This window comes from Falco naumanni, chromosome 1, assembly GCF_017639655.2.
Source record: "Falco naumanni isolate bFalNau1 chromosome 1, bFalNau1.pat, whole genome shotgun sequence".
NCBI classification, from domain to species: Eukaryota; Metazoa; Chordata; class Aves; order Falconiformes; family Falconidae; genus Falco; species Falco naumanni.
The window spans coordinates 46,850,132-46,863,728 of NC_054054.1; the positions used below are offsets into that span (position 1 = coordinate 46,850,132).

Sequence of the window (13,597 nt, forward strand, 5' to 3'; positions counted from 1 at the left end):
GACGGAAAGAGGCAAATCTGAATTAGATCCATCCCTTGCACAGCAGAAATCCTTTACGCCAGTTAGATGAGAGAAACTGATGTTTGAAAACCACAGAAGGTTTGGCAAAGGTAAAATTTTACATGCTAATGAGCCCCCAAAGAATTTTGACCTGTGAAGGATATTTAACTACTGAGAAAGATTTATATCCAATAATACACAAAAATGGAAGTGAGCACAGAGTACGGGGAATTAGAAACACACTGCAAACATCCTCCTGCTCACATCAGCCGAGAAATAATTCAAGAAAATACCAGAAACACTTTTCAATGTATAAGCAGTGAGAAAAGTAAAATTCCTTAGTTAGAGAAAAGTTTTGGTATGGTCTATCACTGTCTGCATTCAGTATTTAAAAGCCTTATCATTACAAAATACTGCACAGAGAGACTCTGCTGTGGTGAACCTGTCATCTGCCCTTGTCAAGGAGTATTTGTGTTACAGTGGCACAAGAGCCAAGCAACGTATTGTTGAAAGAACAGCCATTAACGCAACACAGATTACTCAAGCCTCAGGTCAATGAAACAACCACAAGACTATCCATCTCTCCCCACCCCTGTTTGTACATATGCACCCTTTAAATTACATTTCACCAAAATAATCTGCAACAGAACCCATTCTATATGAATAATTTTAAGACCATGATTTCATGAAGTCAGAGGTTTTTCCAAGCAGCTTTCTGCACACCTGCATTACCAGCCTGGTATAAAAGATTCTATCCAGTGAAGTTACAGCAGTATCTCCATTATGCATTATTTCTAATTAGCGAAGCCAGTTACCGTTCCCTCTGTGTACATTTGCAGACAATGTACAAATTCACATCTATAATAATAGATTATTGTCATCTGTCACAAGGGAAATGCAAGAAAAAAAACCCGCTTATTCCTGAGAGAGATCAAACGCTGGCACAGGTCGTGGAGAGGTCCATCCAGAGAGGATGCGGAGAGGCGGCGGAGTCTCCACCCTTGGAGATACTCAAACCCCAATGGGACACCAAACCAGCTCCGAGCAGGGGGCTGGACTACACAGCCTCTGGAGGTCCCTTCCAGCCTCAGCTTTTCTGGGACTTGAATTTGGCTTGTGCCTACCACCTACGCACCAGCCAGAGCAGCCAGGCACTCTGCTTAAGTCCTGGGTACCAATGTTTTGTTTCCCCCTTGCATCAAGGCAAGGGAATCCAAACGCCCCCACACCCCCCTCCTTTTTTTCTTTAGATTTCAAGAATAACTAGACATAGTTGTTATGTGTTAAGAGGAGAGTATGATTTCTTTGATATAGTATCTTTGTCTCGGCAAAGACAACACTGGATCCAGAAGTCAGTCTCTTTCCTGGGCATTCAGGGGACAGACAACCACGAACAAGTGCACCTGCCAGTTGTCCACATTTAATTTACAGACTCAAACCCACAGTTTCTGCTAGTCTGTTTTACCATGCTGTGGCACAGTACAACAGTCTGATTCACCCTCACCAAGTCCATTAAAGGAAAAATTTAAAGCAAGAGCTTGAAAGGCACACGGTCTGCTGCTTTTTAAGTCATTTATTTGATATTTGGCTTTAAGCAAAAGAAGAAAAAATCTGCAACTCAACCTAACTTACCTATTATTTAAAAAGCATCTCAAGGCAGGAGGTTGTTTTAAGCCACCTGTTGAAATACTTTTGATGTGAGAAAGTAGATCCAATGTTTGCACATTCACAAATCCTGTTTGAAAGCAGCCAGGAGACCACTTTTGTTAACACAGGCCCATACAACAGGACCTCCCCCACCTTTTGCATCTGGACCCTCCTTCCTATGCATTTCTGTGCCTGCCAACCACAGCTGGGCCCAGGCGAGCACTGAAGCTTCTGAAACAGCAGCAATACAAGTTATGTTGGAGATAGCCAAGTTATTTCCAAGGGTCCAGACGTGCATGGGACACTTTGCTGGCTCAGGCTCTCTCTGCCTTCCCACCCCGGCTGCCAAGGCTTCAGGAAGAGAGGTAACAATAAATCCTTAACAGCTTTTGATTGAAAAAGCATATTGTTAGATATGCCCAAGAATTAAAAAGGCTACCGTACACAGATGAACTCTGTGAAGAATACTAGGATTACAGAGGAATACCTGTAATTTTGCAAAATCAGGGGCGAGTGGCACTGCATGGCATAAATCTCTGGAACCATTTCAGATGTGTTTTCTCTCCTAACTTGAGCAAAGACCTAAACCGGATCCTTCCCAAGGAAACTTAATTCTATTTGGAACGGATCTTAACCTTTCCATTAGTTCCTTACAGTAAAAGGTACACTGCTCCCCACTTTAATACCTAAAATATAATACTTAAAAATAATGGTTTAGCACAATTCACTACACCAGGCAAGCAGTCCCACATTAGTCAAGAAAATTTCTGCAAGAATTACTAGCTCCCCAAGTCCCACACAACCCACCACTGCCTGCCCTGGTTTAAAGATTTGCTCCTTCACTGGCCCTCTTCTACCCCAAACATTTGTTATAATACTCAGTTCATCAGTGTCCAGCTCTGTGAATTGCATCTCATCTGAACAGCAATAAAGTAACACCAAATAATCAAAAGCAACAGAAAAATAATTGAGAGATTAGCTTTCAAAATGATACATTTATTACAACAAAGGACACAAGCTCCAATTAACTTAATTTTATACGGCATTATGGCAAACACAGGACCAGTATGCTCAGAGCACAGACAAAAGATTTTCAACTTAAATTTGTAACACAGGGCTGAAATTCCTTAACTGAAAAGCAAAACTTGGGATACATACAAAGAACAGAATATGGGATTCTTTTTATTAATTAAATATACCCAATAATTTGATATAAACAATTTAAAAGTATTTAAATACACACTGAATAGCTAAAGTTTAAGTTATTAGCAAGGTATGTAGATATAAAGTTACAAGAAGTATTCTAGGGTTGTATAAAAGATGTAACGTTTTTCCCCCCAGACAAAGCCTATGTAAGTGTAAGGTTACTATCCTGCCAAGAGAATATTCTCTACCTGCAAACATTCTCCTGCTGACAAACCACCCATAAAATTAGATTTCTGGTACTTAACTTGCAGGCAGATTTACTCTCACAGCACATAGTGATGAATATCTCAGTAAAAACCATCTTTTGAGCCAATATGAATCAGAAACAAGCTTTTCAATAAAATAGGTCCTATAACCTGTTTATTTTGAAGGGGAAACAGAAATGACATCCTACTTTACTTCTCTTACCTGTTGCTAAATTGATTTTTTAAAAAGCCTTCTATGTGTTTTACATTTTTTCCACTTGAAGAGTTTATTATCAAAATGTGATCTTGAATCTGAAACAACCCCAACAACAGTCTTACCTATTACCTAACTCTGAGCTTAGAGGCTTTGCCTGTGTAAGTCACAAGGTCACCGAAATCTCGCACATCCTTTAATTATTTAAACAAATATTTACATCTCCTGACTAAATATTCATTCAGGAATAAGTTCTGACCAGTTACTGTACATTCAGAAGTCATCCTTTCTCTGAAAGTACTGCAGCTTCTGTTTTTTTTGGTCAACACTAAAGACAACAAAGCACGTTTTCTGAAGCTAGTCCTCAAGCCACCGATTTGCTGGAGTTGCCTGTATCACCAGGCCAGAGCTGCTTGGGAAGGTTCAAAACTGGGTAAATGTGAATTACTGACAGCTTCCTAACCTTCTTAACCTTGCAAAACAGTGGTGTTCAAGTCCAGCTGTTTGCCTGCTTTCAACATCAGAAGGAAGATATTTCCCACAAAAACGCTTCACTATGGTTGATGCATATATCCTTTAAACGCTTTAGGGAACAGGGGAAAACTGACATTTGTGATTGACATTTAAATGTATTTTATGTAACCTGTTAAAATTTCATAATATGCCAAATTTCAAAAAAGTCCAAAAGGTAAAAATGTTAAATAAATGTATCGCAATTATTTTAATCAGGATATTCTTCATAAAATAATTTTTTTTAAAAATCATCTATCTCTGGCTCCCTTCTTATTTAATCCACAGAAAATTTAAGTGAACAGTAAACACAGAAAAAGAACAGCAGCAAAGTGTCTTAAACTCCCAAATACTACACTCAGATAATTTATTGTAAGGACAGTTAAAGCTCTGTAAAACTTTAATCAATAAACCTTTGAAAACAGCTTTTTCTGCGACTTCCTCATTTTAAACTTGCATGCATTCAAGTGCATACAATTCTTAGTTTTTTTGATATTCCATGAAAGGTAACAGACAGAGTCTCTTTATCATGTTTTAGGAATGTCAAGTAAGACTGTTACACATTGTTTTCAAATTGAAGATATGCAACTGCAAAATCAGCATACTTCAAAGCCCATTAATTCTAATAGTAGATTATACAATGTAAAACTAGTTTTTATATTGTATTTTTGTGAAAATAAGTTTTACTCTTGCGCTTTCCTCTAAGATAAGTTCTGGCCTAAAAAAAAAAAAGCACCTAGCGAAATCCTATCTTCAAAATCTACAAACTGACTTTCGTGCTGAAATCTCCAAGTTAATCTCGATTTACAAGGAAGACGACAGCTCCCTTGCTTAGGGATACATCAACCACAAAAATCATACTGATTTGAAATTTCAGCTTTGTCACAGCAATTTTAGACTTCAGATACAGTTACAGTAGTTCTCAGGAGGATCTTACTTATTGTAAGCAGCTTTCTTTGCAAACTGTACAAAATACGAACTCAGTATTTGAACTGAACACTGACCCTTTTTCTAGAATTAACTGTACTGTACATCTTGCTTTGGAACTAAATACAATGGTCCATCATGCAAGCCATGAGACTGTCAAAACTTTTTTTGTTCCACTAACTTCAAATAAGTTTTTACAAATAAGTTAGCCAATCTAGATAAATACTGAACATGGAATTATGCTGAAAAACACTTGGGAATCAACATTTTATACAAAAATATGCAACTACAACTAAAAGCTTTAAGTACTAACTGCCCACCTCTATCACTGTGTACAGCACCACTGTAATATGCGCTCTCTATAACGTACGCAAAACCAAGAACATTCGTGTATTTCATAATACTGGGTGCCAAATAAAAAAAAAAACAACCCACAACCTTGATGGTTCTGGTCACACCATGTGTTTTTCATAACAAATTTTAAGAAAGAGTGGAAAATTTAGGCTACCATGAATTACGGAACATCCCAGAGTTGGTATTTTAGTTTTTAAACTTAAAAAGTTACTACTAAGGACAGACTTTAATGAGTAAACCTTGACCTACTGTCAGTATCTAATCACACAGTTAAAGACAGTAACTGTAAGTAATTAATTAGAAAGCCCATGATGTAATCAAAGCACTGGCAATACCAGACGTGACTTGCTGACTGCACAGTAAGCAAGGCCATGAGATGAAAGTATTTATGTACTGTGACTATACCTCATTAGTGATTTTATACCTGAGATGAAAATTGAGAGGTAAGAGAACTAGTTACGGTGTCAGTAACTACCAGATGAAAATAGACACGTGAAGATAACTGCATTTAAAAATATTATATGCATAAAGATCACAACTGACATTTTCCCCTTATGATTACTTTCATTTTGTTATTTAGACAAACACTTTAACTCACTTTACTGTGTGATAGTTTGTGTTTTGAAACTATTTTAAAAAGGCTCCTGTGATTCCAATGCTTTAGTAATTCATGGAATTTTGAGTAGAAGCAACATCTTCTACTCCCTAGTCTTAAGAAATTCAAGGCACCCATAAGAAAGAAACAAACTTCATGGGAAGTTTCCATTCTAGGGAAAAACAAATCTGATTTTCCTTTCAACTGAAAAGAATAGTCATCATCAATTCATAAAAGTGATTAGAATGCCACATTCTCTGTCAGTGAGGCAACAGCTTGGTGATATTTAGTTTAAATAAAACTCAATCTGAAGAACTACTACTGAAGCCACAGAATCTTCACTAACAGGTTAGAAAATATGTAATATTGTGAAGGAATCATAAAATCGCTTAAGTTGGAAAAGACCTTTAAGATCATCGAGTCCACTCATTAACCCAGCACTGCCAAGTTCACCACTAAACCATGGCCCTAAGCGTAGATGTGGCACTTAAGAGACATGGTTTAGTAGTGGATTTGGCAGTGCTAGGGTAACTGTTAAGAGTCCGTGATCTTGGGGAAAGCATAAATTCTGAAAAAGCTGAAAGGTAGAAGCAGAGCAAGATTGGGCCCCACGTAATGATGCAAGACAATAAATGAGGAACATTTTTCCATGATAGATATACTTAATTTATACAGCAAACTTGCAAGTTTAATGGATCACTGTACCACAACGAGTGCAAATCCATGATTTTGTGGGCAGGAGTACTGCTAAAGAAGCATATATTGTTTTCATCTCTATGGAATGACACTAAATCACTTCTTTGATGAACGGAAATTTCATTCCATGTATCAGAAAACATATCTACAATTTATTACTAGAATCAGCTCAAAACACTTCCCATAATCACAAAGCTCAAGTAATACATAGCCATTAGACACAAAGATATACAAGGTTTTGGTTACAACCGGGATTAGCTTCAGATTCTGAAGCTTAATTCTTTGCCTCTGCAGCTTCTTTATCATGCTTTTCCTTTGCTTTCTCTTTCTCTTCCAGTTTTTCTTCTTTTTGAAGCAATGCCATAATCTCAGCAACCTGACTGGTGCCAATATCAATATCTTCTTTGTCAATCAATTCTACTACCTACATGAACACAAAATGAAATTGAGCGAGCATTTAGTTTTTACAGGACTGAGGAATTTTCATATCATACATTTTGTTAGGACAAAAAAAAAAGTAATTAGTCCTCTGATGTTCAAGAAAAATAGCATATTTTTTTCTTACATTAAACACAAATTCAAACCACCAGTGTCTCAAATATATCCAGAGTGTATATATATATAAAAAAAAAGCGCTAAAACTTAAAGCAAATTATCTAGAACTTTTGACCTCGGCACTCAAAGACACTCATTTTAAAGCATTAGTAAAACAGAGCTGTTCATTGTATCTGTTCCAACAGAAAGCTCAGATTCAGCACCTGCTGAAATAGTATTTAAGACAGTATTTATTTTATAGGCTTAATTTTATAAAAGAGACCTCCTGTACTAAAAGGACACAGATTTACAAAACCTTAAAGGTATAGGAGGGGTAAGCCTTTCAGAAAGCAAAATGAAAAAATAATTTAGTAGGTGATTCCAAAGTTCTTTATAAAACTTTTTGCACAAATGTATTCTTGGCATAGCTCCTCAAGTACCTAGATTTATTCTGCATTATATGCAGAATTCAGAAGTACATTTTACCTGCGTTTCTAAATATACAACGGCTGTTTACAGCAACAGGGAAGATCACCACCACTGGGACAACTTCAGTAGAGAGAAAAAAAAATTCAAAAGGCTCATACTGTACTTTCTAGCTGACCATAGTTCAAGTACTATTTCTGTATTGAGTAGGAAAATTACTCGCAAGGAAGTAAGTTTTAGGACATCTAAATTTACCAAGTAAAAAAGAAATAAGAAAATGAAGGAGAAATGCAGGGAAAACCTGAGAATCTTCTGCAAAATGAGAGCAGGACAAATCAGGCAAAGAACAGATGTCATTTACAACGGATCTAAAGGACAACTGATGGTCTGGTGTCTTTCAAGCACAGATACTTCATCAAGACCTGTATTTTCTAAGGCGTGCAAGCAGGCAAGAGAAGCTATTATCTTGTGTTGACATAAAGTATATCTATATGCATTATGCCAAGACTTTGGCTAATGCTGGTATTCCTAAAGTAGTTCTTCCAAACCTTCTTCCCATCCTCTCTCCCATTCATACGTAGCACTTTATTGTGTTACGTATTATATATGTAAAAAATCACCGTATTTTACAGAAGCTGACATAGGCATACAAGAAAACGTACAGCTTTAAAGATAATGTGGGTAGCAGACTCAGGATAAAGATTGTATTTCCACCACCTTTACCCTTCCACCCCCCAAAAATAGCCATATAAATTCTGAAGATGCTAATACTAATAAATTACCAAAATCATCACTGGCATCAAGTAAAGACTCTTGCAAAAGACAGCAATATGAATTTAAGTCAAAACAGGTACAATGTTCAAAGGATGGCTAGCCTTATTTCCTTTAAGTAATCCACAGACTTACCTTAACAACATTATCTATATCAATTTTGCCATCCTTGTTTTCATCTAGGGCCTCTGCAATCCTGGTTAGCTTCTCCTCTGGAATCTTCTGAATTTGTTTCATCGCATTAATTAGCTCAGCAATACTGATGAGATTCTCCCTGAAGAGGAAGCGCAATCTGTACACAGCAAGCAGTTACTCCAAAGGAGTAAGAGTTGACAGAAGGCAGTACTGAAAGTCACTACACTACAGGTCATTTGTAAAGACATTAACTATGTATTTATAATCCTGAACAGAATGCAAAAAAAAGCAAAAATGAGTTACTGATCAGCAAGAAGATTTCAAGTAAATCTTTACCTTACCATCAAATCTCATACTTCCGGTTTCCACATGCTTTATTGCACAAATACCGGTGTCCAGTAGCATTTGAAATAAAGTTTGCAGTTGCTGTGCTTCCCAGACTGTGTATCTAATGCCCTTTTCCCTGTCTTGCCCCATTTACCAAAGATGCAGTGCCACGCACCTGTCATCCTTTCGGATTTATTGCTGGCCTACACAAAACTAATGAAAAATCACAGGAAAACAAAAGCTGAGAACTAATCACTTTAGCAATTTAGCTGTTTCATTAAAACAGGCTTTGTTTGCTTCATAGCAAGGAAGGGACTTTGTAGAAGAAAGCACTAAACTTGACATCATGACTAGCAGGTTTCAGATGTTTCTGCTGTCTCATGAAGCTAAAGCTGTCTGTCTTCTGCAGCCTAAAGCCTCTGCTATGTAGTTTTGTTAGTTTGAAGAACATTCTTCCAGCACAGGTCAAGCTGAAATGCAGGAGACAGTGAACCCAATAAATACTAAACAGAAAGTCTTTAACAGTATAGTCCCAGCTTTTTATCTGGCCCTAACCTCTGGGAACAAACTGCCTTTTAGTCAAAGAGCATTTCTCAAGCTGCCACTAAGTGTCCTGGACTTGTGTCATTTCTACTGACTCCTGGCAGCTTGGTAATGACTGCACCAACGTAAAGATTAAAAAGCAAGCCTTCAACAATTAAGCAATATTTAAACTAATAATTTTCAGTCATCCACAATCACCTACAAGATTATCCACAAAACCACCCATTACACAACCTATAATTACATTAAGTACAAGCAGATTCTGTATCATATTTTTAATTTACAAATTCTGATGGTTTTGATGAACAGCTTCTCTACAGCACCATTCATACAGTTCCCTTAATCTTATTACACAAAATTTGAAACACATGACCACTTGCCCTGAAGACTGGAAAAAATAAAGTTCAGAAGCAACAAAAGCAGAATCCTTATTTCTATTCAAGTTGTGCTCTATGGGAGCTGGGAAGCTCCCTTAATGAATCACAAAAAATGGCGCAGGCATGAAACAGATTAATAGAACATTCATAATCACAAACTGAGAATTACAGTCACTTTTTAGGTATTTCAGTGCCTGTAATATGCAACATATGACCGCTCAACATATGGTTGCCTGAAAGACTCTCCAGTAACATTAAGACCTGGAGAAGTGTTGATAAATTACTTTTGAAATGAAACTACCAAAAAAGATCTTTCTTTGAAAATCTGCAAGGCTGTTAAAAAGTTGAAATGAAACAAATTTTCAGAAAGGGACCATGTAAAATTACCTCCTTACTTCCCTTATACTTGTTCCATCATTTCTCTCTAGAGACAGAATAGACTTCATTGCAATTTCTTTGCTCACTGGCATCTTCACTACTGAAGAACAACAAACACCAATATGCTTACCATACTGGTGTGCACCTTTTCAATCAATGACACAGGGCAAACCTACTGTGTGAGGAGCATGACTAAAGGCATGATTTCACATTCATCACCATTACTGCTAGAGGCATGAACAAGATGGTAAGATACTAATCGATGATTTGAATTCCAAAACCCCCTCAGGACTAGCATATGGGGAACTTTACCTGCTTTTTTCCTTCTCATTTCAACCACATTTAACATACCTTAGAGAGAAAATTCTACTGCACAATTCTGTTAATTTTTAATTAACATTCTAAAACAACTTATTTGATAATTCTTTTCTAATCACACATCAGACAAGCAAGGCTGAAGATGAGCGGAGACACATTCAGTGCTCTGAAGTCACTTACCCAGCAGAAGAACTATCAGCACCATCCAGCCTTACATCCACTGTCTTTTGACTTGTCTCCAATTCATTAATAATTTTGTCAATCTGACCAATCATTCTGTTCACCCTCTTGGTCAATCGCTTGCTTGCCTTTGACTCTTCCACTGCCTCTTCCTGGCCAGTTTTAGAGAGCTCTTTTATCTCTTGCAAATCCTAAAAGAAATGGTCAAGAGAGAGAAAAGCTTTTATTGGTATGAATTCTCCACAACAGACACTACTGGCTTCAACTCACATTTCAAGACAGGAGCCATTTACAAATGAAATGTAAATGTGTAGACATATAAAGGAAAACTGGAATTAGAACAATAAATTCTAACACTGTTGACTTTTTCAGGCATCCCTTAAACGTTGTCTTCCACATCTTTCATAGGACTGAATAAGATTCATTTTACTTCACTTGAAGTAACTGTAATACTGACATCTACGCTTGTTAAGAAAGAACCGCAGCATGCAACAGTTAGACACCACCTGTGAGTCTAGTCACCCTGGGAATAAAAGCAGGAACAGGATTCTCATCTGGTAAGAACCACTCCAGTGATTTTTAACTGGGCTTTAAACATATTATGCAAATGAGGCTCTTAATTACCCATACAAAATTCATCCACCCAGCAACCAACTACAGGCTAACAGGCATCCAAGTAAGATAATATTTCAATTTGTGGATCATTTATGTTAAAATTAAACATGAACAGAAATAAAAAAAGAACATCCATGCCCTATTCTTCACCTCATTATACTCCTGGATATCACCCTTCAGTTCCTCAAGCTCTTCCTTTTCCTTTGTTAGTGACTTTTTCTGTTCCTGCAGCTTGGTGCAAGCATCACTCAGCATGTCAATCTCCTCCTTTGTGATTTCCTCACCCTGTAACAGAAAATAACACAAATTAGTCAAAAACACATTTGTAATTTCCCACAAAGATTTTGTGCCTTTTACCAGACAAGACAGACTCAAGAATCTCCTTCCATGTTTGGAGGCAATAGTGGTGTTGCCATTTTGAGGCTAATGCAGATACCTCATTTTGAGACCAATGCAAAGATCTTAAATGCAATTAGTTTGCTATGGTACATATTTTTTAAGTGCGCCAGTAGTAAGTTCAGCTAAGGTGATTCATTTGAAATTTTAATATGAATTTGAAAAACCATATGGGTTTTGGCTATTTGAAAGCCTGTATCTAATTGTCTCATTTAAGAATGTTTTACTTCCTTCTTTGCTGGGTGAAAAAGCCAAACAACTGAGAAACAATCCACTATGTATAGGAAAGATAAATTACACAAAAAAATTTGCAGAGCAAAATTCAGGAAGTTGACCTGGAGCAAAGTTATCTCCAACATCATCTGTGACAGTGAGGATGAATATTCATAGTTTGGGAAGTACACTTGTCTCTCGAAAAGCTGAAAATAAAAACCTAACCCTCAACTGAATATTTAAAAAACAAGACTTCAAGACGATTCATTAAAAATGCAAAAAATCCCATAATACTAGCTAGTTAGCGTGTTAATCTTACCCAGACACCGGCTTTTTTTTTTTAATGGCTACACTCTGAACAGCCACATAAGCAGAATACAGAAAGACATGTGCAAACAAGGATACCAGAAACACAGAGCAGAAGGATGATACACTTTTAAGGAAGAACTACAGAACAGTTCACACACTAGATATCCAGCCCCTTCATCAACTCCGAAAGGGTTTCAGTGTACTAATATCTAGCCATCAGCCTCACTCCTGATTTTAATACAGTATCTGTAGTTCACCTTAGGGGGGGGAAAAAGCAAGCAACTCAGTTTGAAAACAAATCCCTCTGACTCAAAATCAGTCACCTTTAAGAAGTTGGCAGTCTTAACATTTTTCCTTTAAGAAGCAAGATTGTATTCCACGATGTTTAAAGTCTTTGGAAGCATCTTTAGGGGACAGGCCACACTGTAACCTCTGTTAATAAATGCCAAACTAACATTACTTCTTGTTTTCTCTTATCAGTTAGGGTTGTTGAAGTCCTACTTGTGGCCCAGTGTCATACATTCCCACGGCATTGGTGGCTTAGCAAGCACGCTAGATGTGGCAGTGTAAGCTAGCTGTGACATCACATACCCTTGTGTTTCCAAACATCATGCCAGCTTTGCCTGCCTCCCTCCCACAGCATTCCTCATGGCTGCACTACCATGCACCCAGCTACACAGTCCGCCAAGTCAGCTAACGCATCACACAACAATGCATGATTTCAATGTGAACTAGTTCCGGTTTGTTATTACCACTAAAGCTGCCCTGGCAGCATTATAAAGTGAACAATGTTATAATAATAGCAGGTAGATAATGATGCTGCCCAGGAAAACTGAAAATGTTTTTCTACTTAAAACATCCATTTTAAATCCATGTTGTTATTCTGCAAAGTAACACTGGGACTGAGAAAAATCCCAACATCAAACCTCATGGACAAAAATAAAGTGCTCAGCCACAAATAAAACTCAAAAGGTACAACTGAAACATGAAGAGGAAGCATTTAAGAGGTAGAAGCAGGGACAGGTGACCCTGGAGGAATACAGAGACAGTGTCCCAGCATGCATGGATGGGTTCAAGAAAGCCAAAGCCCACCTGGAGTTAAATCTGGTGAAAGATACGAAGGGCAACAAGAAGTGCTTCTACAAACACATTGGGAGCAAGAGGAAGACAAGAGAAAATGCAGGCCTGCTGCTGAATGGGACAAGGAACCTGGTGTAAAAGGACATGGAAAAGGCAGAGGCAGTCAATGCCTTCCTCAGTCTTTATTGATAAGACTGGCCATCAGGAATCCCAGGTCTTTGAGACCAATAGGGAAGTCTGGAGCAAGGAAGATCTACCATCAGTGGAGGATGATCAGGTTACAGAAAATTTAACAAACTGAACATACACAAGTCCATGAGACTTAATGGGATACAACCACACATGCTGAGGGAGTGGTTTCAAGTCATTGAGGCCACTCTCCATTATCTTTCAAAGTACGTGGTCATCAGGAAGATTCCCAAGGGCTCAAAGAAAGCAGATGTAACCTCTATCTTCAGTAAGGGCAAGGAGGAGAATCTGGGGAGCTCCAGGCCAGGCAGGTAACAAGTGAACAAAACCACCACAATGACTGTAACAAAGCATGCCCTGATCAGAACAAAGCATGCTAATCCTAGAAATTCACCTATTATTTGAATGGTGGTATAAATTATGTTCAACATCATACTAAAGAAATAGTGAAAGAGTACACTAAAAAGTTTTT

The 13,597-nt window shown here is 37.6% G+C and overlaps 1 protein-coding gene across 2 annotated transcripts in view; it reads right to left on the bottom strand.

The window, feature by feature from the left end:
• Window positions 1–2,622: 2,622 nt before the first annotated feature.
• Window positions 2,623–13,597, bottom strand: part of LETM1 (leucine zipper and EF-hand containing transmembrane protein 1) — a 31,404-nt gene continuing 20,429 nt past the window's right edge. Inside the window, exons 11-14 of one of the 2 annotated variants that reach the window (XM_040592274.1) lie at window positions 11,089–11,223; window positions 10,324–10,514; window positions 8,201–8,339; window positions 2,623–6,758 (exon numbers count right to left, since the gene is read on the bottom strand). In XM_040592274.1, the coding sequence (XP_040448208.1) occupies window positions 6,609–6,758; window positions 8,201–8,339; window positions 10,324–10,514; window positions 11,089–11,223 (615 nt within the window). In that variant the 3' untranslated portion in view covers window positions 2,623–6,608. Of the gene's footprint in view, window positions 6,759–8,200; window positions 8,358–10,323; window positions 10,515–11,088; window positions 11,224–13,597 lie in introns of both variants that reach the window. The other variant, XM_040592268.1, reaches the window with a different exon arrangement.